The 26,025-nt window shown below is 38.2% G+C and overlaps 1 protein-coding gene across 3 annotated transcripts in view; it reads left to right on the plus strand.

Annotated features, from left to right (window-relative positions):
- Nucleotides 1–216: 216 nt before the first annotated feature.
- The window catches only part of INTS8 (integrator complex subunit 8), a 33,620-nt gene continuing 7,811 nt past the window's right edge, over nucleotides 217–26,025 (plus strand). Inside the window, exons 1-21 of one of the 3 annotated variants that reach the window (XM_089517652.1) lie at nucleotides 217–253; nucleotides 556–617; nucleotides 1,390–1,508; nucleotides 2,530–2,724; nucleotides 4,637–4,811; nucleotides 6,522–6,662; nucleotides 7,982–8,053; nucleotides 8,177–8,228; nucleotides 9,478–9,660; nucleotides 9,782–9,889; nucleotides 11,357–11,506; nucleotides 15,151–15,251; nucleotides 16,733–16,874; nucleotides 19,481–19,551; nucleotides 20,191–20,366; nucleotides 20,727–20,860; nucleotides 20,953–21,063; nucleotides 21,464–21,665; nucleotides 22,335–22,456; nucleotides 24,384–24,568; nucleotides 24,918–24,951. In XM_089517652.1, the coding sequence (XP_089373778.1) occupies nucleotides 2,595–2,724; nucleotides 4,637–4,811; nucleotides 6,522–6,662; nucleotides 7,982–8,053; nucleotides 8,177–8,228; nucleotides 9,478–9,660; nucleotides 9,782–9,889; nucleotides 11,357–11,506; nucleotides 15,151–15,251; nucleotides 16,733–16,874; nucleotides 19,481–19,551; nucleotides 20,191–20,366; nucleotides 20,727–20,860; nucleotides 20,953–21,063; nucleotides 21,464–21,665; nucleotides 22,335–22,456; nucleotides 24,384–24,568; nucleotides 24,918–24,951 (2,289 nt within the window). In that variant the 5' untranslated portion in view covers nucleotides 217–253; nucleotides 556–617; nucleotides 1,390–1,508; nucleotides 2,530–2,594. Of the gene's footprint in view, nucleotides 254–283; nucleotides 618–1,389; nucleotides 1,509–2,529; nucleotides 2,725–4,636; nucleotides 4,812–6,521; nucleotides 6,663–7,981; nucleotides 8,054–8,176; nucleotides 8,229–9,477; nucleotides 9,661–9,781; nucleotides 9,890–11,356; nucleotides 11,507–15,150; nucleotides 15,252–16,732; nucleotides 16,875–19,480; nucleotides 19,552–20,190; nucleotides 20,367–20,726; nucleotides 20,861–20,952; nucleotides 21,064–21,463; nucleotides 21,666–22,334; nucleotides 22,457–24,383; nucleotides 24,569–24,917; nucleotides 24,952–26,025 lie in introns of those variants that run through there. The other 2 variants (XM_089517653.1, XM_089517655.1) reach the window with 2 other exon arrangements.

Here is a 26,025-nt window from a genome sequence, read left to right on the forward strand (position 1 = left end):
GCAAGCGAAACAGCCCAGGCCCCACTGACGCCCTCGACCAATCACGTTAGGCCTTGGCCTTGCTGCCGCCACCTGATTGGTCAGAATCAGGGCATGGAGGCGGAGCGGACGTCGGCAGCGCTGCTTCTGAGGCAAGATGAAGGGAAAGGGGCGTCGATGGCCGCCATTTTGGATGGCCTTGTGGGAGGGAGGGGCCTCTGTGAAGGAAGAAGGGAGAGAAGGAGGAGGAGGAGGAGGGCCAGGCGGAGGGAAGGTGAGCCGAACTGAGTGCTTTCCAGTCCCGCTCTCTAAGCCTGCATCCACACTGGAGAAATAATCTGGTTTGGCACTACTTTGAACTGCCATGGCTCAGTGCTATGGAATTCTGGGAACTGTAGTTTTCTGAGACACTTGGCCTTCTCTGCCAGAGAGAGCTCTGGTGCCATAACAAAATACAGCTCCCAAAATTCCATAGCATTAGTTAAAATGGTGTCAGACCAGATTGTTTCTGCAGTGTGGATGCAGCCCTGGAATGCAATTTATATTGTTAATAACTAAATCTGCTCTGATTTCTAGCATTGCTAACAAGGATTGTTTCTGCAGTGGATGCAGCCCTTGAGACGAACTGAAAGAAAGAGGTTGGTAGCATGAGCTTTCCTAGACTTGACTCTTCTTGTTCAGTAGATCTGCAAGGGCTTCTTTCTTGCAGCAAATAACAGGAACAGCAGAGAGAGAGATAGATGCTCCCCTTTAAATTCCTGGGTTTAGGGAGGGAGGCGGGATTGCTCTGGGAAAGGAGGGACAGTTCAGTTCCAGTATTGAAATCAGGTCCCAGATCCAGTCTGATTTTTGAGAGCCAAGCAGGATCAGCCCTGGTTGGTACTGGGATGGGAGACTGCCGAGGGATACCAGGTGCTGTTGGCTATGTTTCAGATCAAGGAACTGGCAAAGCCACCTTTGAATAGTCCTTGCTTAAGGAAACTATGAGCCCATACAGACAGGCCAAAATGAAGCTGCTTTGGGTCACTTTGGAGGTTTGCTGTTTAATGATGCGTGCGTCCTAGAAGGTGCACCAAAGTTGTGTTCCAGTCCTAAAGACTGAAGCGCAGCTTTGGCGCAGCTTTGGCCTCTTAAGATGCGTGTGTCATTTAAACAGCATACCTCCAAAGTGACCCGAAGCAGCTTTATTTTGGCCTGTCTCTCTATGGGCCCTATGAAATTCATGGGGTCTCCATAAATTGACAAGCCACTTGAAGGTACACATACACTGAAACCCTTTCCATTGCCTGAGTATACTGTATATACCCATGTATAAATCTAGAAATTTTAGTTAAAAGATTGACTCCAAAAACCTGGATTGACTTATCCATGGGTCAATGTAAATCCTGTACTTTATCTCTTATACAAAAGGGAACCATCCTCTGGTGAAAGGCAAGCGCATCATCTGTGCTGGAAGCACTGACACCCTTCTGTTATCTGATCCATCCTGCCTTTACACTGAACACAACAGTTACGTCCGCTGGAATTTTGTAAGTTTTTTAGCATTGTTTTCCTTTGTTTCATCCTGTACACGTTTTGCTACATGGTCCTAAGTTTTACCCTCAGCTTATCCATAGTTCATATCAAAATTCATAATTTTGGCCCCCAAACCTGCCCTCAATTTATATATGAGATCAACTTACAGTCAAGTATATCTAGTATATGCTCAGAAGTACCCTGTTTCTTCAAAAGATCCACTACTTAACTGTGATGTTTTAGTATTTGGTAATATTAATTTCATTATTAAGAAAATCCCACCACATATTTGATTATTGCTAGATATATTAATTATATATAAATATTACATATGCTTAGTGGCTTTTATTATGATACTGAATATGAAATGATATTGACTATCATTTTAAACTTACATTGTAAGGCCTTCTGGGTCCCATTTTGGACAAAGTGTATTAAACATGAAATAAATTCCTTTCTTAGTGGGTTATAGTGTATTTAATGGTATGCTGCTGAATTCTATTGACCAACTGCAGTGGTGATATAAAAAACATTGTGGGGAACACTGCAGGACCACCAAAAGGGGCTTGGGATGCTGCATGTAGCCCACAGTATGCAGATGCCCAGCCATGGTCTAAAACCACCTTGTGTGTGTGATGACTTACCAAATACATGCCCAATAATATCTGTCATCTTTAAGACACTGTAAGCCTCTTCTCATAAGACATAAGGGTCAAGGAATAACGCTTTTTCATTGATGTAAGCTTGCATTTATTTTGAGAGTTCTTGCTTTATTGGTTGTTCCATCCAAATTACTAAATAAGGAGGTAACTTCACTCCACTTTCACTCTGTTGTGAAAATGAGAAGCTCTGTTGGAGATTTTTAAATGGAGGCTGGATGGCCATCTGTTAGGAGTGCTTTAGCTGTCCCCCATTTCTGTATTGGACAGGGTTGGACTAGGTGGTCCTGGGATCTACAGTCCTTTGATAAGAGGCATAACTTGTGTTTATGGAAATACTTGTTTTCTGACTTAAAGCATTTTTCTTTTAAATAAGAGACATCTGGTGCTACTGACCCAAGAGAGTTCTCAAAGAAGCAAAAAAAAAATTGAAAGAGGAAGATGAGCGTAGAAGCTGTTGACCGAGAGGCTGCCACTTCTAGCCGACCCTGCACACCACCACAAACTTCCTGGTTTGAGTTCTTGCTAGAAGAGTCACTTCTAGAGAAACATCTGAAAAAGAGTTCTCCTGGTTGGTAGTATTACTTATTTTATTTTATTTCAATGATTTATATCATGCCTTTCTCCCACAATGGGATTCAAGGCAGGTTATGTTCTAACCTACAGTTTTTATCTGTATTAGTGACCACCAATGAGGAGAAAGCTAGACTGGAGGCCCTTTCACACTTCACACTTATAGCACGGTGATTCCACTTTAACTGCCATGGCAACAGCCTATGGAATCCTGGGTTTATAGTATAGTGAGGCATTTGAGCTCTTTGGCTGACAATTCTAAATATGTCTCCCTAAACCACAAATCCTACCATAGCACTACCTTTCCATGGTGTTGGAATTGTATGCATTTGCAAGGCAAGAAGCTATGCAGACGGTAGCAGTGCTGCTGGTAGGATCTTCCATACCAGACAGGTATTTGCTGAGGAGACAGAATAAATGTGCCAGACAGCTACTGGACAGCAACAGCAGTAGGGCATGTGTGGGTTTTTCACACTGGCAGAGGATTTCTCAGAGACAACAGCAGTGTCTGGATCTATAACTAAGATTTGTTAGTAGTGTTCTGGAGCAGGGATGGTAAACAGTAAGGTGACTACTGTGTATACAGTTGGCCCTCCTTATCCACTGATTTTTTATACACGGATTCAAGCATCCACGGCTTGAAAATATTTAAAAAAAGTATAAATTTCAAGTATAAAACCTTGATTTTTTTTCCATTTTATATAAGGGACATCATTTTGCTATGCCATTGTATTTAAGGGGACTTGAGCATACATGGATTTTGTTATTCAGAGGGGTTCCTGGAACCAAACCCCAGCAGATAACAAGGGCCCACTGTACTTGGACATCGCCTAATGGGGAATATAGAAATTAAATAAACTACATAATTGGAAGCAGGAGATGGAGAAGCTCCATTGTCTCTTCAAAAACAAGACCAGGAGCAGATTGTGGTATAGACCATGAACCACTAATATAAAAAAATGGAGTAAAGCTAAAGAACGCTAAACACATTGCTAAAGAACACATTGTGTCAAAATACAAACTGAAGGACATCCCTGAAGAATACATAATGTAAAAAAAAAATTGCACTATTAAGCCTTATTGACCAGGAGCTAGAAGAACTCTGGACTGAAGCCAAATATGTTGTCAGGAAGGAATGCAAAATGAAATTATCTGTAGCCTAAAAGAAAGAGAGCTACTTCCCAAGAGAAGTCGGGCTGGCTCCTCCTCTTGAGTTTTCAGTGAACAGTTGAGACTGTTATTTTGCCTGACCTTCAGACCTTAAAAGCACGAGTGGCTTCTTTGGCTGTTTTAACCGTGTTTTAACATTCTATAGGATGTGGTCATGGCAGTTAAAGGGAAATCAGAACATAATTATGTAGCATGGAAAGGACTGGGTTGTTCCATACTAAAGTTTTTACGATTCTCCTTAACTGTGTAGGGTTTCTTTTGTTGTACCATTTTGAAAAAAAATGTTTATTGTCTGCTGTCCCTCACTTGTAGAAGACAGCAATCCAGCGTATAGTTAAGCTTCTAAAATCAGGATGAAATTCATTGGATTGTAGCCTAAGAGGCATGCTACACATTATGTGTGCTTAGTGTGTAGTAAGTTCATAGACGGAAGAGTTAAGATATAATTTAGGCCTTAATAAGTGTTTGCAAAAATATATCATATCCAGTTCCCTGTTGAACATAAATTGGATGGCGCACCTTAATGTTCTGTTATGTAAAGTACATAATACTCTTAAACGCATACAATTACGATCTCAGTGGAGATTAAGTATTAGTCTCTTAGCTAAGATTTATTTCAAGCAACAAATATAATTGTTTTGCATGATTCTAAAAAAGGTGCACCTTGCTTTTTATTTTTTTATCTTCATCCTGTGTAACATTTTTACTGAAAATGCACATATCTCTTTTCTGCCTATTAGATCCGTCACCTGTCCAGCTAATCATTCAGTTTTTGGAGCAGGCTTCCAAACCTTTAGTAAATGAGCAGAACCAGGTTCAGCCTCCACCAGATAACAAGAGGAACCGTATTTTAAAATTACTTGCTTTGAAAGTTGCTGCACATTTAAAATGGGATTTAGATGTATTGGAGAAAAGGTAGGGATGACCTTCTTGGTTGTTATTATTATTAACTAATAATTATGCTGCAGATGATATTAATTTTTTCATTATGTGAATGAGTTCTCTGTGGTTTTAATTATCCTGTAGTACTATTTTAAGTCTCCATTTTAGAGGAACACAAACTAATGCAAATCTGATTTTTAAAGACATATATAAATAATTCCTAATTATAATGTGTCAGCTGTATTGAAGGTTAAAAGATTTGGTCTGTACCTGAAAGGGAAAGTACAGTGTATACCATCTCATGTTTCACCATGCAAGAGAGGCAGGAAATAAATGTACTGTAATATACATCCTTAGAAAGGTTCTACGAAAGCATATGTGGAATTGAAGTCTTTTAGATTTTGTTGGACCAGAGTTTGGGACTTAAATTTTGAAAATTAATTAGTTAAAATGATGGTTCTTGTGTTTTTTTAAAACTCAGTTACCATTATAGTTACATATATGTTTTTGCTTTTTTAACTTTCCTGTTTCTAAAAACTAATTGGCTTTTAAAAAGGAAACAAAAAAAGGTACTTCTGTTTTACTTTGCCCCTGGAGTGGGAACTAAGGGAGTTGGCAGGATGGGGATGTTGAGCAGGAGGTGGAAATAATATCTGGAAAATGCAGGCATACAAAGTAGACAATTTCTGTAGCCTGAAGTAATTTCTCAGGCAAACAACATTAGCATTATTTGTTCTTTGAACTTTATGTTTAGTGATCTTTGGTAGATGTAGATTCTCACTCTCCTCTCCAATTCATTTAAGCCACCATTGTGAAAGGGGAAATGGATCCCAGGGAATAAATATTCTCCCTACCTGTCTAGTTTGCTATAGCAGAGGGAGGAACCATAGGTAAATACTAGTTTTTCTCCCCTTGCCCCAATATTATTTGACATACTAGTCCCAGCAGAGGACAAAACCACCACCACCACCTGTTCCCGCTTCTTTTCTTAGGTGGGTTACAGACCGCCATTTGGGACGTCCTTAGGACATCCCAGTTTAAAAAAGGGGCGTCTCTTCTAGACGCCCCTACTCCTGTTACGGACTCTGTCCGTAACAAATGGCAGTGGCCGTTCCACATGGCCGCCGCCATTTTGACGTCTTGGACGCCTAGCATCCAGACGTGTCACAGCGGAAGTGACGCTGTGAAAGCGCGCCTTGCGCTTTGCGGTGCCACTTCTGGGGCCCAGGAAGGAGCGCGATTTCCGTGCTCCTTCCTCGCAGCGTCCGGGAGTCCCGCGGTTTATAAGCTGCGGCTCCCAGACGCTGCAAGCGGCGCTGGCAGCAGACCGCCGCAATTCAGCAGTCTGTAACGTGCCCCTGTAACTATGATTAGCAAAAGTAATTATGGTGGTTGATGAAATGTTTTAATTTCTTCCTTCCCTCTATAGAAGAGAATGTACGGCACACACAAAATCATAAATACATAAATACATTTTCAAGTGCAAGAATATATGTATTGTCAGTGGAAAAAGGCTTATAGAGACAGACAAAAATGAATTTTTTTTATTTTTATTATTTATTATTAATATAGAATTTTTGGATTTCTTGAAGGGTTTTACATAATTGCTTGTTGGAAGTTATGCATAGGCTGCATTTGCGAGTATATCTGAGGCTATTATTTTTGAGGGGAAAATGTGCCAACAGCTTGCAATGATAAGGTTATCATCTTGTTTTTTTTATTTGTTTTGTTGTTGTTTTTTAGCTTGTCAGTCCCTGTACTGAACATGCTCCTGAATGAACTGCTGTGTATTAGTAAGGTTCCTCCAGGAACTAAACATGTGGATGTGGACCTTGCTAGTGTACCTCCAACCACTGCAATGGCTATACTGCTCTATAATAGATGGTGAGGTCTTAATTATTTTGGGTGTAATTACAGAGGTTTAACACAGTGGAGATGTTAAGATTCAATAAATCTTAATTCATTTATAATGTTTAAATAAGTGCATTCAGAGAATTGAGAATTTACTTCGATAGCATTTTTGTTTCATATTTATATTAAGTCATAAATAAAATATATAAAAATAGAAATTTAGAGTACAAGATCTGTTATTGCCATGTTGGGAGTTGGGTGCCTGTGACTTTAACATACAGTATCCAGGTGCATTCATGGAAATTTTTCACCTATTCTCCCTTGTTGTACAGCTTTCTAATACAAAAGAGCCATGCTTAAGATCACCATAATTTTGGTACATTTTCTGTTTACTTGTAGATTCTCCTAAATTGAATGATCACTTTCAACAATCTTTAGAGGAGAAAGAGATTGCGGGGTGAGGGTGGGGGTATCCCTTTCCAGTGAGTTCAAACTCTGTTCCATCCACAATAGAAAAGCTATTGAAACTAATAAAATGATAATCAGCTGTTACTGATTAATTTTCATGTAATTTTAATAATATCTATCAATTCTAATCAATTCTCATTCTTTTGTTGAATGAATTGTTTTTGTGAAATGTTGTTTTTAAAAATATTTAAAATAATGCTCCCGCTGTGAAATTCCCAAAATTCCACAGCATTGAGCCATGACTGTTAAAGTGGTGGTGACAAACTGGATTATTTCTGCAGTGCGGATGTAGTTTTGCTCCGTCGCTAATTAGGACTACTTTGTTCTCCCAGGCCTATGAAATTCTTGATATTTCAAACCCTGTTATATGTTGGTGATTTTAAATACTACTACAGCTGCATCCATACTGCAGAAGTGGTTTGACACTACCTTAACTGTCATGGCTCAGTGCTGTGGCATTCTGGGAATTGTAGTTTATTGTGGCACCAAAGCTCTGATAGAAAAGGCTAAATGTCTCACAAAACTACAGTTCCCAAAATTCCACAGCATTGAGCCACGGCTGTTAAAGTGGTGGTGACAAACTGGATTATTTCTGCAGTGCAGATGTAGTCTCAGTTATTTCATGCATCATTTTAACTCCTCATTATTTTATTGTATTTTTGTGTGTTGGCTCTTATTCTATTTTAAATATCTTGGCAACTTGAGCATGGTATTTTTATGACCAGAGAGGCTGCTGGGACTGCATGTCCAGTTGTTGTGACACTTCAGAGTCTGTTTTATTTACAGTAGCACAGAGTCTTGTTTTAAAGGACGATGACCATAAGATCCAACTGTTCACAAGATTTGCCTATTCTTTCCTAATCATTTTCTCTTTATTATAATAGGGCTATTAGAACCATAGTCAAAAGTAGTTTTCCTGTCAAACAAGCAAAACCTGGCCCACCTCAGTTAAATGTGTAAGTCTGTGTATGTTTTTCAAACTTTAACCAGCACTACTCTTATCAAATCAGTTAAATATAAACACAGACTTTAAACATGTAAGTGGTAATTTCAGAATTGTGTTTATCTGTTTTTGTTAGAATGAACCAGATTCAACAAGAAAAAGAAGTAACAGAAAATATTTTGAAGGTGGTAAGTGCTTTTCTTTTTGATAAACACTAATATGAGTGAATTGGAAAGATGAAGTTAATAATGTGACAACTTGCCCAAATTTAGTGTCTACCTGTTTAATTATGGCTCCTTGTAACTTCCCTGTGAAAGCTGATGCTATCCTGTTTTGAGACGGTTTCCAGTTCCATGTTGGAAATGACATTCCCATTTGAGAAGATTTTCTCAAATTGGTCATTGGTATGGTGCAAGGAACTAGAATAGAAAAATAAAGGCAAAGGTCTGGTTTCAGTAGCCATTGGATTTATTTCTACTGTAGTACAAAGCTGTAAAGTAAGTTCAACCTTGAGAGGGACACTTTTCTATTTTATGCACTCTTATCTGGGCAAGTGAAAACACAAGAAAGAAACAGATAATTTTACCTCGAACTGTAATGTCTGTCCTTGGAATTGCTCTCAAATTCTGAGCATTGTTAGCAATAATAGGAATGGCTCTGGGAATAGGTATAGGTAGGAAATCAAGAAGATTATTGAGAGGGGAATGTCTGTCTTTAGGTATGGTAAAAAGAGTTGATGAGCACTTTTCTGTGTTGCTCACAGTTCCTTTCACAGGATATGGATTATATGCCTCCAACTGCCATTTACCTCACCATTACAAATAAAGAAGTAGAGAGCAGTAATGTGTTACCTTTTTAAAATGTCTGAGTTATCATCCTACAAATTCCATTCCTCCACCTGCCTCCTGATTTAATTTATTCATGATGATAATGTGACCAGTTTCCTGTTTCACATGGATCTGGAAGTTGGAAATAGTGAGCCTGATGTTTTAGTTAATGGTCACCTTGTCCAGCCTGTTTCTCTCCAGATGTAGAACCAAAACTTCCATCATTCCCAGGCAGCATTGGCATTTCCCATGTTTAATGATTCAGGAACATATCTAAGGGAACTGTTTCATAAATAGCAGTAAATCCATGATTACAGACAAAGAAGAAATAACACTGGAAAAAAGTCATTTTTTTTCTTTGCATTTAACCTTAGTTTCTTAATGTGTTCTTTCAGTATGAATAAATCTCAACTAGAAACCAGTTAAGGTGTAATCACATCGGAATAATTAGGGATAGGAGTAGCTGATATTTCTTAGTGTGGAACCCGATCCTATTCTTTTCATACTAGAATAGAGAAAAGGAGAACTATCTCTTAAATATTCTAAAAATACAACTTTTGAGTAATTACCATACAGATATATATATATATATTTCCTTGCATTATTATAGTTGAAAGAGCAGGCTGATGATTCCATTCTGGTGCTAGAAGGAGCACTCAAGTTAAATAAGGATCTTTACATTCACACAATAAGAACTCTTGATTTGCTTGCCATGGAACCTGGTATGGTTAATGGAGAAACAGAGAGCTCTGCAGCTGGATTCATCATCAGTGCTGAGGAAATGCAGTGCCAGGTATGCCTTAAGCTGCAGTTGAAAATTTAGTTGTCAAAATGATGTAATGGTCTCATCATTTCTCAAATATAGTGACATATGCAGAAATATTTTTCTAACATTTTAATCTTGCTTATTCCAGGTCTGTTATGATTTAGGAGCCATCTACTTTCAGCAGGGTTCCACAAACTCTGAGCTGTATGTAAATGCCAGAGAGAAATTCTTTAGAACCAAAGAACTTATTTCAAAGGTGGGTTGTTCTGTAATAACTGTTTGTACAAGGGTAACCAAGTACTTGACAGTGCAATCCTGTATAGTGCAATCCTTCATGCAGTGCAGTTAGGTCTCCTTTTTTCCAGTGAGTTTTACTCCTTAATAAATGTATTTAGGATTGAAACCTAAATTGTATATAAATCTGTAATGAGATTCCAATAACTAATTACCTGTTTTTAAAACCTCTAATTGACAGAGCAAATACGTTATGATCACAATTACTGGTATACCTCAGTTAACAGAGTAGATGTGTTACTGAGCTTGTCTTTAACAGAACCATTAGTACCAGGGGTAGAAATAATATTGAAAGAATAGGGGTAGGTTTCTACACCACAGAAAAGGAGAGCAACATGTTTCAGCAAATTTCTTACTCAAAAACTAACATTATGCACATGTGAAATGAAACAACCAAATCAGGCAAACCTTGCATTAGTAAACAAAAACATCTCAACATGTTGTTGAAAGCTTCTTCCAAAATGCATCCCAGGATGATCTTTTTCTTTCAACAGCTTTCATTTTTCTTATAATTTCCATTTTAGAAGTGAAACTTTATAGCTCTATGCTTTTTCAACATGCCAGGGCAACTGGTGAGACAAGCTAATTTGCTTTCTGCTTTTCTTTCTATTTTGCTCTTCACTCATATTAGTAAGCAGTTCTAAAGGCAGTTGTTTATCATGTCTGTTGCACTTAACTACACACAACTACAATAGGATCATCTAGAGCAGAATCCTGCTCTTTTTCAGTTCAAGCTTTATTGGATTATTTACTGCAGACACTGTGTTGCACAACCCAACACTAAAAGCCTTGTCTTTTTGTATTGCTGTATTGTTGTATGCATTCAAGTTGTTTCCAACTCATGGTCACCCTAAGGCGAAGCTGTCATGGGGTTTACTTGGAAAGTTTCTTGAAAGGGGATTTATCATTGCCATATTCTGAGGCTGAGAGTGTGTGACTTGCCGAAGGTCACTCAGTCAGTTTATTTGTCTTTCTGCTAGTGCTGAGAAAAAAAGGTAACTTTCAGCTAGACAAGATGACAAGAAAGGGGCCTGGGCTGGACCTGTAAAAGGACTTTGTCAAAAGGAACTTCTTTGTCAGGTGCTTCGTTAACTGAGGTTTGCCAGTACAACCTGAGAGTTCTACTCAGCCAGGTAGTAGTGAACAGGCTGAATTGTGAAAGGCTCAAATAGAAAAATACCTTATTACAGTACCAATATGTATTCACCAGTTTCATCATTTCAAAGAATTCACTCAGATTACTCATTCTTTTTTGTTCAGCAAAACTAAAGCCATACAAACATGTAATAATCCTAGGTAGAATTATAATGTGTGTACATAACATTCCATTTGAAACTCTGTCCCTTAATACTGCCTCTGAAGTGTTTCTCTTAAACAGTGGACTGTTTAAAGTCATTGATAGAAATCTGATGTTGTTGTTGTTTTTCAGATTGGTACATCACTTCACTGCATCATAGATGAAAAGAGGCTAGCTGGCTACTGTCAGGCCTGTGGAGTTCTTGCGCCCTCTGACAATACCTCATCTCCATCAACTCCTTATAGTCAAATCCATAGCTGCTTAAGATCTGGCAATTATCAGGTAAACCACTTCCAAAATGTGCAGTGTCAGGAGCGCTTGTTATCAGCTTCGGCTGATACGCCAGCTGCGCCCCTACCTGGACCGGAGGGACCTTGAAACTGTAGTACATGTTCTGGTAACCTCTCGATTGGATTTCTGCAATGCGCTCTACATGGGGCAACCCTTGTACCAAACCCGGAAGCTACAGTTAGTGCAAAATATGGCAGCGAGACTGGTCGCTGGGTGTTCCAGGTCAGACCACATAACACCTATCTTGAAAGATCTCCATTTGCTGCCAATTTGCTTCCGGGCGCAATACAAGGTGCTGGTAATGACCTATAAAGCCCTAAATGGCTTGGGCCCAGGGTACTTGGAGGACCCCCTATCCCCATATAATCCGCCCTGCACACTCAGGTCAGCAGGGAAGAACTTGCTGGAGTTCCCAATGGCACGTTATGCGAGGACCTCGCAACGGGCCTTTTCTATCTCGGCCCCTAGAATATGGAATAATCTCCCAGACAAGCTCCGCTCCACCACATCTTTAGATCTCTTTAAGAAGAATCTTAAGACCTTTTTCTTCTCCCAAGCCTTCCCCCCATGAGATGTCATTTTATGTTTAACCCCCTCTGTCGATGACCTTGCAATGTTATGGATTCCCCCCACTATTGTAACAACCCTATTGTTGTTATTGTGATTGTTTTTAAATGCTGTTTTAATTGTTTTATCTTGATGTATTTTTTATCTAAATCTGTACCGCTTTGATCAAAAGTTGGAAAAGTGGGATAAAAATAAACTTTTATTATTATTATTTTATTATTATTATTATTATTATTATTAAGTAAATACTGGCAAATAATCATTTTACCTCTGTTTTATACTTCATCCCTTAAATATATTATTACTTAAAGTAGTGACTTAAATTACTACTTAAAGACATTATTACTTGAAGTAGTGACTTAAATGGAGCCCTGGTGGCGCAGAGTACTGCAGCCACTCACTCACCAATCACGAGGTTCAGTACCAGCCAGGGGCTTAGGGTTGACTCAGCCTGGCATCCTTCCGAGTTGCTAAATGAGTACCCAGCTTGTTCAGGGCAATTAGCTTACACATTGTAAACCACCTAGAGAGTGCTTAAATGCACTGATAAGCGGTATAGAAATGTACTTCCTATTGCTATTAAATCACTAAGGGAATGCGGTGGCTCAAGTGGTTAAGACACTGACTGTTGATTGCAAGATTGCAAGTTGGAGGCCCAGGTGCTGTGCAGTCATGCTGGCCACATGGTCACAGAGTAGTCTCTGACAACACTGGCTCTATGGCTTAGTACCGGAGATGAGCACTATCCCCTATGATTGAACACGACTTGATAGTTTTGTCAACGGGGAATACCTTTACTTTTATCTTTAGTGATTTAGATACATTACTCTTTGAATTTTCTGCATATGGTATTTTTATTGAGTTTTGTGTTAAAATTACCTTGATATATATAATTGAAAAACTTAGTTGAATTTGAAATACAGTCAGCCCTCCATATCCATGGATTATTTATCCACAGATTCAACCATCCATAGCTTGAAAATATTTTTAAAGAATACAAATTCAAAAATGCAAACTTGATTTTCCTATTTTATGGACATAATTTTACTATGTCAGTGTATTTAATGGGACCTGAGCATCCACAGATTTTGGTATCCACGGGATGACCTCAGACCCAAACCCCCACAGACACCAAGGCTCCACTGTACATAATTGTTGATGTGTGGCATGTGCTTTGTGCTCTAGTTTACCATTAATAAATGTGCTGGTATATTCAGGATTGCCAGTAATGTGCTAGGCATTGTGGTTGAGTTCTTAAATTTGCTGATACCTAACACACATTTTTAGGAAAAGTACTTGACATTTGTTGAAGTTCTTGAACTAGATTGGCATAATTCAGACAGTATTTTAATGTTGTGAGTTGATGTTGTTTTCTTTTCTTTTTTCTTTTATTAAATATTTAAAAAGATATACATTAGATCAGACATATCCAACTGTATAATCATATACCAAATTTCATCAAATACAATATATATTCAGTATTTTATATGTTCTTAGTTACTTCCTTGGTTACTGACTTATTCCAATCTTTGTTTAGTATCTTTCCTTACTGAACTCTAAGTAATCATATCGCTCCTATTGATTCCTTCAATTTTACTTAAATATACGTTTTCTTCACATCTGACTAGATTAACGTCTATTACTTTTTCCTATTAAATCTACATCTTACAGGCTCTAAATATCCTTATCCTAACTTATATAATAACAACTATTATTATTCATATGTATATATTTATAGAAAGTAAAATACAAAAAAAGAAAGAAAAAACAACATTGTATCTATTACTTAATATTCAAACTTATTTCCTTTTTATCCTATTAAGTTTCTAAAACTGTATACATTTTATCCTTGTTTAACTTTTGCAAATAATCTTTCCAGATTTCCCATTCTTTATAAAACTTTTCCAAAGATCTATCATTCACCAAATATGTCAACTTATCCATCTCATAGAGGTCTAACATCTTCCATTTCCATTCATCAATTCCTGGACATTCTTCTTTTTTCCAATTCTTAGCAAAAATACTCCTTGCTGCAGCTAAAGCAAAGAGTAGAACTTTTCCATACTTTTTTTCACACTTCTGATCTTCCATCATATTCAAGAGATAGAATTTAACGGTCGGTCGTTCCTTCAATCCAAAAATTTCCTTAATCTCTTTATGTATATTCTTCCAAAATTTTTTAGCTATAGGGCAGTTCCACCGTATATGTAGGCAGCTGCCTACATCTTTATTACATTTCCAGCATACTTTCTTATTTTGTTTAAACATTTTTGCCAACCTATAAGGGGTAAGGTACCACCTATACATGGACTTACAAATATTTTCTTTTAAATCAACGCTTATAATTTGTTTAATTTTTCCCCTCCAAAGTCTCTCCCACTGGTCCAATTGGATTGGTTCGTTTAAGTCTTTCGCCCATTTTATCATAAATTCTTTTACCATTTCTGTTTCCAGTTCATATGCCAATATTAATTTATATAATTTTGAAATGTGTTTCTGTGGATGTTTAACTATTTTCTCTAATTGTGGATCTCCTTCGCCAATTCCTCCTTCTCTCATATCAAACAAAAATCATTCTCTAATTTGTCTATAGGCGAACCAATTACTAGAGATCCCTTCCATTTGTAAGTCTTCTTGTAATTTCATTATTCTTTTTCCTTCCACCTGCTTTGTAATTTCTTCATACGTCACCCACTCATTCTTTTTATATCATTCTCTTCCAAACATGGCTTCATTTGTTGACACCCATAATGGAACTTTAGGACACCATTTTCCCCTATACTTTAACCATACCCTCATCAATGATTTTCTAATATGTTGTTTTCATTGGCCAGTTAACATCAGGCAGTTTGTCTTCACTGTTTATTCAATTTGTATTCTGTCTTTGAGATCAGAATGGTAGTTTAACATCAGTCACCCTGTGAGAGTTAATAGAGGTGTTAATTTGTGATTAATCTGTGTTGAGCCCAATTCTCAGGGTGCTGCATCCCATTCTTGAAAGTGAAACTGAGGTCCTTTTATCCATATTGCCATAAAAATGATACATATTTCTTACATATGTATTCCAGGAGCTGGTGAAGATTTTTCTTGAAGATAACCGAACTCCAACTTTACCTGTTCAGTTCAGGCAGTCTGTGCTAAGAGAGCTCTCCCAGAAAGCTCAACAAGGGTAAGATATAATCTGAATGGGACAATAATTTAGAAGCACATATTATTTTTAATTAATAGTTAAAGTCAGGTAGAATGTATACTTTCTGAATAATGTCTTTCTATGTATCTTCCAATTCAATCTTGAAATAGTAATTGACAATTTAAAACATTCATAATTTTGTCTAGCATTCTATGTAGTGCACACTATTTAAAGTTTTAGTTTGCTTTTGGTTGTAAGACCAGTGTTTCAAGCACAAAGGGAACAGTCTCTGGTAGCTGGCCATCAAAATTCCTGTGGTGTCAAAATGTTTAAATCTTATGTCACTTTAGACTAGGATTGAATTGGAAGCTTTTGATACTCACCTATTTCCTTTTAAAAATTGTGTTTATCTCTGTGTGTGTGTGTGTGTTTAGAATATGTAGTTTATGCTGCTTCCTTGAAGAATCATTTTTAGAAAATTAAGGCCTTGTATATACTGGTGCTTTGCGCTGGCCTGGGGCCAAAATTAGAGTTCAGTAGGGCCGGGCCGGGCCCCCCTCCACACAGGGTGTGCGACGATGACGCACGGATGTCCAAGCTCCCAAACTGCACTCCTGGAAGTGGCAGTGTGATGGTGTGCAAATGCCATTATGACACCCCTAAAAAGAAGCCGCCTAGAGTGGTTCCTTTTTAGGGAGTGCATTGGTGCCACGCGGCACCAATGAGGGACAAAAACAGATGGCATGGAATCGCCCATCTGTATCCCCCCTAAGTTATTCGGGGCAAGAGAGAGTTAGTGTAAACCTGATATGAATGCATATGGAGAGTGGGGCATGAAACTGATTACCTAGGAGGTACAAAGGTAAATATAAAGAGGGAACTGATGTTGGGTTATTCGTATTGTTCAGTTCTTATGTTTAGACCATGCATTTAAGAGGAGCTTTACAACAATGCTGCACCTAAAAAAAATTAAAACTCACACTGTGTAGTTCTGAATGTGTGTCTGTGTGTGTCTCAAAAGGATGGATGGATGGATGGAGATGACTGAAGTTGATTTAACAAAATTGTTGCAAATTAGTGTTTATCAAAGGCATCCAATGCATGTGTACACACACTATATACTATACTGTGTTTATAGCTCTGACAGTGTGTGTAAGTGTGTTGGATGCTTTTTGTAAACACCTATTTTCAGTTTTATTAAACCATCTTCAGTTTTGTGTGTGTGTATGTGTCTCAAAGAATGTATATAATTGCTGTTTTTCCCATTATTATTTTATTTAGATACATTTTTCACATTGTTTTCAATCTCAAAATCTACAATAGACAACAACCTCTGTCTTCTCCTACCTATATTCACAACCTCATTCCTTGATTTTTCCAGAAACTGGTGAACCACATGACAGTAACCATATAGTTGGTTGGTAGTCTGATATATAAAGAACACTGCATTATATTTCACTTTTAGGGACCTTTATCTGCTGCTCACAGTGCCCTTTAAACCTGCATCTTTATTTTTATAGGAATGATGTCCTGGATGAAATATGTTTCAAAGTTTGTGCATGCAACAGTGTTTGTGATGTAATGTATGGTCGACCTGTTGGTGTCAAGTTTAATCAGCTATTTCTTAAGCCCACCAAAGAAAAAATAGACTTTCTCCTTGAGGTAAGGAATTTTCCTTAATCTGAGACATAAACACTTTACCCATTTTTAAACAGTGTTTTTATCATGCTTCCTTTATATAACTTATCCAGCTTAACATACCTTTTAAATCATATATTTTAAAATGTTGGCTCTGACCTAAGAAAGCTGTTTTTCAAATGTATGTTGCCTGTGTTAGTACTTACAGATCACTGACTTGTTCAAGAATTCAGTTAGGTGCTACCTTGATATAACTGTTTAAATCTTAATGTATTGTTAGAATTATCAAACATATATGACCAGCTGCTTCAGAAATACCACAACAAGCAAGTAAAATAAACTCTACATAATGAGAGAAATGTATGACTAAATCACATGGAGTCACATTATCTTTCCTATGATTATTAATGTTTTTATCACTATGAAAAGGAAATGTAGGGGCCATTCAGACTACGAAAAAAACCGGTTTTCAAAGCGATTCTTGCACATGAAGTTCATACTCACCCCGAATCTCACACATGCGAATCTGAGGCTTGCACACCCGTTCCGTGGTAAATGGCCCCTAGCGCGGTGTTTTTGAAATCGGCGCAAATACCGTTTCTTTTGGAAAACCCCAGGTTCTGGGAATGAGAACTTGGCACCGATCACGATCGAGGCAAATTGAGGGAGGGATTTAGGTCAGAGGGTGGGCAAAGGGCAAGGCATTTCCTCCCCTCATTGGAGGGGAGGGGGAGGAGGAAAGAGCCCTGGGAAGAAGGGAGCAAGGGAAGGCATTCTTTACCGAAGGAGCCTCTTTTCCCTGCATCCCCTGCCCACAGCCCTCTGTCGCTGGGCATTCCTTCCCTTGCAGGAGGAAAAAGTTCAGGTCACGAATGGAGCCCACATCAGGCAACTCCCCCCCTTTTCAAATTTAAACAATTTTTTTTGAGCAAATATGCGAATTGTTTGTATTCCAGAGGCAGATAGAGCCAGGCTTGCAGTTTATATCCTTGGATCTCCTTGCTTACAGCAGAGGGGGAAGCTACAAATGTTGCAAACAATCAATGTTACATTTTTTAACAATTTTTTTTGAGCAAATATGCACATTGTTTGTGTTCCAGAGGCAGATAGAGCCAGGCTTGCAGTTTATATCCTTGGATCTCCTGGCTTACAGCAGAGGGGGAAGCTACAAATGTTGCAAAAGACCTCACTTACAATCAAAATTTTAACAATTTTTTTTGAGCAAATATGCACATGATTTGTCTTCTTGAGCAGATACAGCAAGGGAAGCAAAGGGAAAGCTACAAATGTTGCTTTTAAAAGCATAAAAAAATGCATGACAATTCCATCCTTTGCCTGGAACAGGGGCAGATCTGACCCAAATGCCCACAGGTTTATAAAAAATTGACCCTGTGCCTGGCTCTTTAAAAAAAGGGAGGAGGGGGAGGACACTTTCCGATGCCCTTCAAAATGTCACCATGACGATCACTTGATTGACAGCGGCCACCTCGCCAGCAGACACAGAATGCATTCGATTTAAAATTTGTAGTGGGCACTTGCTAACGGAGCGATTCGGGGGAGGGGCATCCGAATCAACCCAGTTCCTTCCAGGTCTTTTATGCCAGTATGAATGAGGCCGTAGTGGCCTACATTGAGGAGTGTGCAATGGCTGTAGTCATGTGGAGGTGTTGTTTTCATAAACTGATAACTGCATCTCAAGTCTGTATTTTCCATAGTTAACAATTTGTGTAGATTTTACTACAGTGGCATGGCACTTTCCTCTCTTGGATAGCATGCTATCTTTTATTACTCTTATCTCCAATATTTGGGGGATGGAATATCAAGATTTTTCTTTCAGAGAAAGGAAAGCCACATTATTGTAGTTGCTATATGCAATAAGCAAACAAACAAAAACTTCCACAAAATGGTCTCTGTTTTCTTGTGAAGGTCATTTAGACCTCAGACAGGCCAAAAGAAGCATTTGAGGCTGCTTTGGAGGCATGGCATTTAGATGATGCACGCTCCCAAAGCAGCCAGAAACTGTGCTGCAGCCACACTAAAAGAGGAAAAACTGGACTAAAAGCAAGAAACTGTTCCTTCCTAACCCTAATCCTAAAGTGCCATATAAATGTGCAGGTGCAGGTGTGCATTTTAAAAGGATGGAGCTGGTGGTTGGGGCGGTAGTGCAAAAATGGGTAAGTGTGACACCCCCAATGGCTATAATACAGCATACACAAACGGAACAGTTGAAGACGAGGCATGGGATGAATGGGACATGTAAGGGGGACATGATTGTGCATTGCCAGTGTTTTACTGGGCACACCTCTGTTCCAGTGTCCAGTGAAGGTTCACATGTGCGACTGCACAATCAAAGGGGGTGGCCATCCAATGGGATTGATCTAGGCAAGAGGCAGTCACTGGTGGTGTGTTTGCGCGACAATGTGCATGGATAGTTGGGGCAAAAGTAAAACAAAAACCAAACAGCACGTCTTGACATCGTGCTGTGAAGTCATGGCTTGTGCATGTGGGCCACCTTTGGAGTAGGTGGTGCAGTCAGCAGGGTCTTGGCCTGCTCTTGGAAGAAGCAGATTCAGGCCGCTCTTTCCTGCCTGTCTGCTTGACCCCATTTGTTCATTATTTTCACTTTTTAGGTATGTTCAAAATCAATACATGTAGAAACGGCTTCAGAATCTTCAAAAAGGAAAATGGCCTATTTTCTGAAGTAAGTATGTAATAAGAGAGTGCTTGTACTACTTGTTAAATACATGAGAGTAATGTTGTCATTCTGGTCTAAAACATGTCATTACTGAGAAATAGATCAGATCATGTTATAACAGTGTCACTAGGGAAAAGCCAACCACATGAGAGATGTAGCACAGTGGAAAGAAAGTGCATAAATCAAATAGCCCTAATGTTTCAATCCTCTCCCCTTTTCAATCTTGCTGGATCTGTGTTGACCATTGGTTGCACTTCTTTCAAAATGAGGTCATAACTTTTGAGGAGAATCCTGTCTTTTGGTAAAGTTTCTTCAAGCTAAATACCCTGTTATTTAACACATTATTCAGTTTTATAGTCCACTCTAGCTGCATGATTGAAAAGCTCATTGTAGGTCAGGCCTACTAATTTCCTTAGCCTATTGCTATAGGAGAGACCAGATTGTCCAGTATTGTATCCTTAGAGCATCCTACTTAACTAGATCAGCTGTACATCTGGTATGATCTGTTATTTGCAATGACCAGTGGGTATCGCCTTGTTCAAGTAATCTTTAATTTTCCAATGCTGTTGCTGTCATGACACAACAAACTGCATAAAAGTTTCTCTTCACACTAGTCTTTGCTTGACCTCCTTCGATTTTATGCAGGAATCTGTGCTTAGGCTTGGAAGATCTCCAGCTTGTCTTCATGATATCTTCCCATGAGCTCTTCATAGCATTACTGAAAGATGATGAACGAAAATTGCTCATTGATCAAATGAGGAAAAGGTCGCCTCGAGTCAATTTGGGCACTAAGCCCATAACTTCATTTTATGATATTCCAGGTAACTCTCTTTTTAATTTTTTTTTAATGTTGGTTTTTTCTTGTCCATTGTTTCCAGTTAGTCATTTTGGTTTAACTGTTATTATTGTGTGCCTTCAAGTAATTTCTGACTTACGCTGACCCCAAGGAAACCTATCACAGTATTTTATTGGAAGAATTCATTCATTGGAGGTTTGCCCTTGCCTTCTTTTAAAACATAGACAATGTGATATGTCCCTTGTCACCATGGCCAAACGAGAATTCAAACCCTTGCCTCTCAGTGCCCTACTCCAACACTGAGACCCTTACATCATGCTGGCTCTCTATTTAACTGTACTCTTATATAAATTCCTTGTTACAAATGTGAACAATTTTCTTCCAGCTTCAGCAAGTGTGAATATTGGTCAGCTGGAACACCAGCTCATATTATCAGTGGATCCTTGGAGAATCCGCCAGATCTTAATTGAATTGCATGGCATGACATCAGAACGCCAATTCTGGACAGTTTCTAACAAGGTAGTCTTATTTTCAATTAAGTACTTTAAGTGTAGAATATATCACAGTTAGCAATGAGTATGTTTTTATTTTTATTTATTTTATTTTTTTAGTGGGAAGTACCAAATGTTTATGGCAATGTTATCCTAGGAATTAAAGATAATTTGACCAGAGATTTGGTCTACATCCTGATGGCAAAGGGGCTACATTGCAGTACAGTTAAGGTGAGGAAACAGTTACCTATCTACTATGAAGACTCTTTAATAACCTTCTTGAATGTAACTAGTACAGTAACTTTCTAATGATAATTCCTTTTTTTACATTTAAAATGTTAGTGTGTCACACAAGAATATATATTTAAAAGCACATACACAAAATCTAGGATCAAGTACGAAAGGCATAAGAACTGAGGTGAATTAAACCTTCTCGTCTTTTAATAAGGGCAGCAGTCTTTACCCCTAAAGACTCTGATTCAATTGAATTGTAAAGTTTGATAAACATAAATTTGTTGATTTTAAGGTACCTCAGGACTGCTTTAGTACACTAATACTACTAATCTTTTTTTCAAATTCAAGTTTTGTAACAGAAAATCAGACAAAGTCCTCACCTTTTCTTTTATCACAGAATTTTGTTCATGCAAAACAGCTTTTTGCTGCATGCCTTGAACTTGTGACAGAGTTTTCTCCAAAGCTTCGCCAAGTCATGCTGAATGAGATGCTACTTCTGGACATTTATACCCATGAAGCAGGAGTAGGCCTTTCAGGAGACCGTCCTCCCTCTGACCTAATTAGCAGAGTTCGGGGATACTTAGAAATGAGGCTCCCTGGTAAGAATGCTTGGCAAGACTTCTATACTTCTATAGTATGAGACTCCTGCAAAAATTGTAGGAGATTAACTATAATAACATATTAGAGAGCTTAGTGTTAGCATTATTTTGATATGTTTGTATGTGTATATGTCTTCAAGTTGCCTGTCAACTTATGGTGACCCCATGAAGTAACTTGACAAGGTTTTTGAATCCCAGTACATTTTGCAATAGCAAATAAAAATACAAGAAAAGGCTAATAAATAACTTGTCATGGCTGGCTTTCTGTCAGATCCTTATTTCCAAGTGTCAGTGTCCATTGCTAAATATCCAGGCATCTGCATTTGGTTACTCGGGTCATTTAATTGGTTTCATTTCATCAGCCCTTTATATAGCTCTTTTAGTCAGTTTTATAGAATCTCCAATCATTATTGAGATATAGAGGTACATAGTTCTGTCCACCCCAATCTGTGACCTTGAATCCCAGTAGATCATTTTTCCACTTAGGTTAACTAGCATTTTACATCTAAAACAACTTATTCCATTTTCATTGTGGCCTCTGATAATTTTAAAAAAGCAACATACACATACAAAGTAGATCCATGATCTTGAACTCTGCCCATATCTTCACTGAATCTTATATTTTATGTTTGTTCTGAAATGTCTGATTACTCTAAAATTACCTTCTAGATGTTCCTTTTCGGCAAGTTGTTGCAGAGGAATGTGTTGCCTTTTTGTTAAATTGGAGGGAGAATGAGTACTTAACCATGCAAGTTCCTCTTCCTCTGGTTCAGAATAATCCATATGTTAAGGTATGTTTCAGAATTGACACTCAATCCATTTGAAATGAGAATTTAAAACTCTGTGTACACTTCTTTCTGCACTATTCAAATACAACCTTTTATAAAACTTAGGCCCTCTGGCCGCCCCTTTCTCCTCCAGATCGTTGCCGTGACAACTACATGTCTGCAACAATGATCCACCCCAAAATGGAGCTCCTTCCCATGACGCCGCCAAGGTGCCATTTGCACCCTGGGACGTTGCGGTGAGGTGTCTTGTGTGCCGCGCTGTTTAGACGTGTCGCACAAGTCACGTTATGGATGTGCACACCGTATGTGGTGCTCAAGATGATGCCACCCAAACATATTAGGGTTCGGGAGCATGTGGTTGCTACATGCTCCCAAACCCTAAAATCGCCGCCGGCATGCCACAAAGCACCCATTTATACCAAGCCATAGTTTATCTGTAATATTTTTTTCCAGTCTGTATTTTTAGATTCTCCTATTTCTGGCCCCTCTGCCTAATTGAAATGTTTGGATTCATAACTAGATATTCACCAGTAATGTTTGTAGTTGTTTTTATAACAGGAAAGTTTACAACATGAAATGAAATACACATTACACAGTAAGATCAAGTCTTATAACAACGCCGTACAGTAATAAAACTTGGTAGGAAATCATGCTGAGTTCAGTGGACTGATTCCTGAACAAGGTTGTAGAGGACTGTAGTCTATCTTTTAACAGAAAAAGCAACAGTTTTTATTTCTGCAATGGGCTATGTTTTAAATTGCAAGGAGACACAGAAAGAAAACATTGTTAAAAGAGGGCATAGCAGTTTTTGTACTCTGTAAATATTCATTAACAGATTAGAGAAATGTAAGTACTGTAATGAGCAAAAATGGAATTAATGTGTGAAATTAACACATCTAGAAGTATTCGAAAAATTGCATCAGTCATATACTTTTGCCTCTTACAGAACCACAAAAAAGAAATAATGACCAGAATCCTCTAAGGCAGTTACAAATGCATAACCCAGCATCATGCAGTGTTATGTATTCATGTTCCCTACATAGCCCCTAGTTCAGTGGCTGTGTAAGGATCATGAAAGTCCTTAGCTCCCACTTACCAGGAAGAAGCCACTGCAAGTGATAAGGGTTTGTTCCCCTGTAAATTGGGAAGCAACTGACTGAAGATCCCATCCCCATTGCATGAGGGGCAATCGCGACAGGGGTCTTGTTTGCTTGTTGCACCAGAGACTGCTCATATGAAGTGCCGGAAACAACAACCAGCTGCTTCCTGAGTAATAGGAACAGACTCCCATCGATTCTAGTGGCTGCTTTCTGGTAAGTGTGGATGTGGGTTGTGCCAGAGTTCACTGCATAGCATCATAATTAAGGTACTTATGCATCCGTAAACCCCATACAGGATTCTGGCTTGTCACACTAAAATTCGGAAAGAAAATTACTGTACAACATTTGCAAGATGTATCAGATTTGAAACACAGCTAAGTAAAAGTAACATACTAATGGTTGTAAAAAAAAATAACCTTGAGATTCAGGGTACCACATTAAATCTTATTTTGATAGAATGTTAAGATTTTTATTTTGCTTGGAGTCTGCTTTCGGTCATCTGTACCTCCATTAAGAATGAAGGTCTGTAATTAGATCCATCTTAGAAAAGTCCCCAGCTATTATCAGAGAGGCCATAATTCAGAGAGTTACATTAATAATGCTATGTACCTCGCATGTAGTGTGTCTGTTTTCCAATAAAGATTTTTTAAAAAAAAAAAATCCTTGGCCATGTAAATGTTTTGGGGGACTCTCCTGAAGTAGGTCTCTGGATTGTAGCTTAGAATTTTGTCATCAAATTTGATTTCTTAGTTCTAACCAATTTCCTGTTACAGCAGGAAGTACTGTGTCTTGAAAGCTGTTCTTTATTCTCTGTGGTGTGTTTTGCTCAGTTAGGACAGCTGTTGGCGGCCACATGTAAAGATCTCCCTGGACCAAAAGAAAGTAGACGGGCAGCTAAAGACCTCTGGGAGGTTGTTGTACAGATCTGCAGTATATCCAACCAACATAAACGAGGGAATGATGGCAGAGTGAGTTTAATAAAACAGAGAGAATCAACATTAGGCATTATGTACAGGTAAGTTTCTATAGTTTGCTTGTTATATGATAAAGACAAAGTAAACATCCTTGAATACTGAGATTTCTACAGCCATTATTTGGATTAATCAGAACTTTGCTCCATCCAATTAAATGAGAAATTGCTACATAAGGGAAAAAGAGTTGGATACTTGCAAAAGTCTGTAAAATAGCGCACGCGCACGCACACACACACACACACACTCTATCAGTGGATCCTGCTTAAATATAGGAATTTCATTTCCATCAATTAGATGTATATTGTGCATTGTTGTTCCTGTTACAATTGTATAAACACTGAAAATTATTTAATAATATACAAAGACGTCCTTTCTCTTTTTTTTTTCCAGGAGTGAACTGCTATCTTTTATTAAAAAGCTGAGGGTGAGTTTTGGTGTTAAAGGTTCTGAAAAGGACTGAAGCATGAAATGTCAGTATTCTTTATTGTTTTGTAGGAAAATGTTATGCTAGAATGCACCATTTTTATAATAAAAACAGATTATTTTTGCACAGAATTGAAAGAAAAGATACATTATGCAGAGGAGGTGTTGCCAATTCATTATTGGTTTACATTACTTCATTAGATTCCGGGTAGATTCTGAACTAAATTTGATACACATCAATAAACGAGCCACATATATTGTTATTTCTGTGGGCTTGGGAGCTGATGGACTTTTGACTCGATTTTTTAAAAGAACCTTTTCTCAAACTGACCGCCTTTTTTGTTTATGTGGGTTGTTTGTTATTACTCCTGCTTTATTGTTAAATTGATAGAGAGAGAAAAATTGAAATCAGACAGTGAGAAATGCACATCTGTATACTGCATACCGTAGAGCCAGCATGGTTTAGTTGTTTGAGCATTGGACTACAACTCTGGAAACCAGGATTTGAATCCCTGCTCAGCCATGGAAACCCACTGGGTTTTCTTGGGAAAGTTACACTCTCTCAGCTTCAGTGGAAGGCAAAGTCTTAACAAATCTTGCCAAGAAAACCCTGTGATACCCTTAGGGTCTCCATAAATCAGAAACCACTTGAAGGTTTACATCAACAATACTGTGTGCACTACATATTAGAGCTTCAGGAAATATCACCATGATTTCAGTATGATGTCCCCCATTAAAATATCATTCACTTGCCAAATCTCTAGCACCGCAGTAACTTAAAACATCAGTTGAGCATTTAGGAATACAATTATAGAAAGGAAAGAGGCTGGCAAAATTGCTAGGAGCATGCAAATACTGCAAATGTAAGAATTCTATATGTGAACAGTTCTCAGTGTCTCACTATCTTTAATGCTAGAAATTTGTAAGCAGAAAGATAATTTTATTGGGACAGAATTCTTATTTGGCGTGTCAGTGCCCTCATTTTGCCCTCTTGTAGGTGTGTCCCTGCACCCAGAAAGAGTTTCCCTATAAATAAGCTTACATACATACAATACAGTAAAACACAATACAATAA

The sequence above is a fragment of the Sceloporus occidentalis genome, unplaced genomic scaffold (genome assembly GCF_023333645.1).
Source record: "Sceloporus occidentalis isolate IW3139 unplaced genomic scaffold, rSceOcc1.0.p SCAF_3, whole genome shotgun sequence".
Lineage (NCBI taxonomy): Eukaryota > Metazoa > Chordata > Lepidosauria > Squamata > Phrynosomatidae > Sceloporus > Sceloporus occidentalis.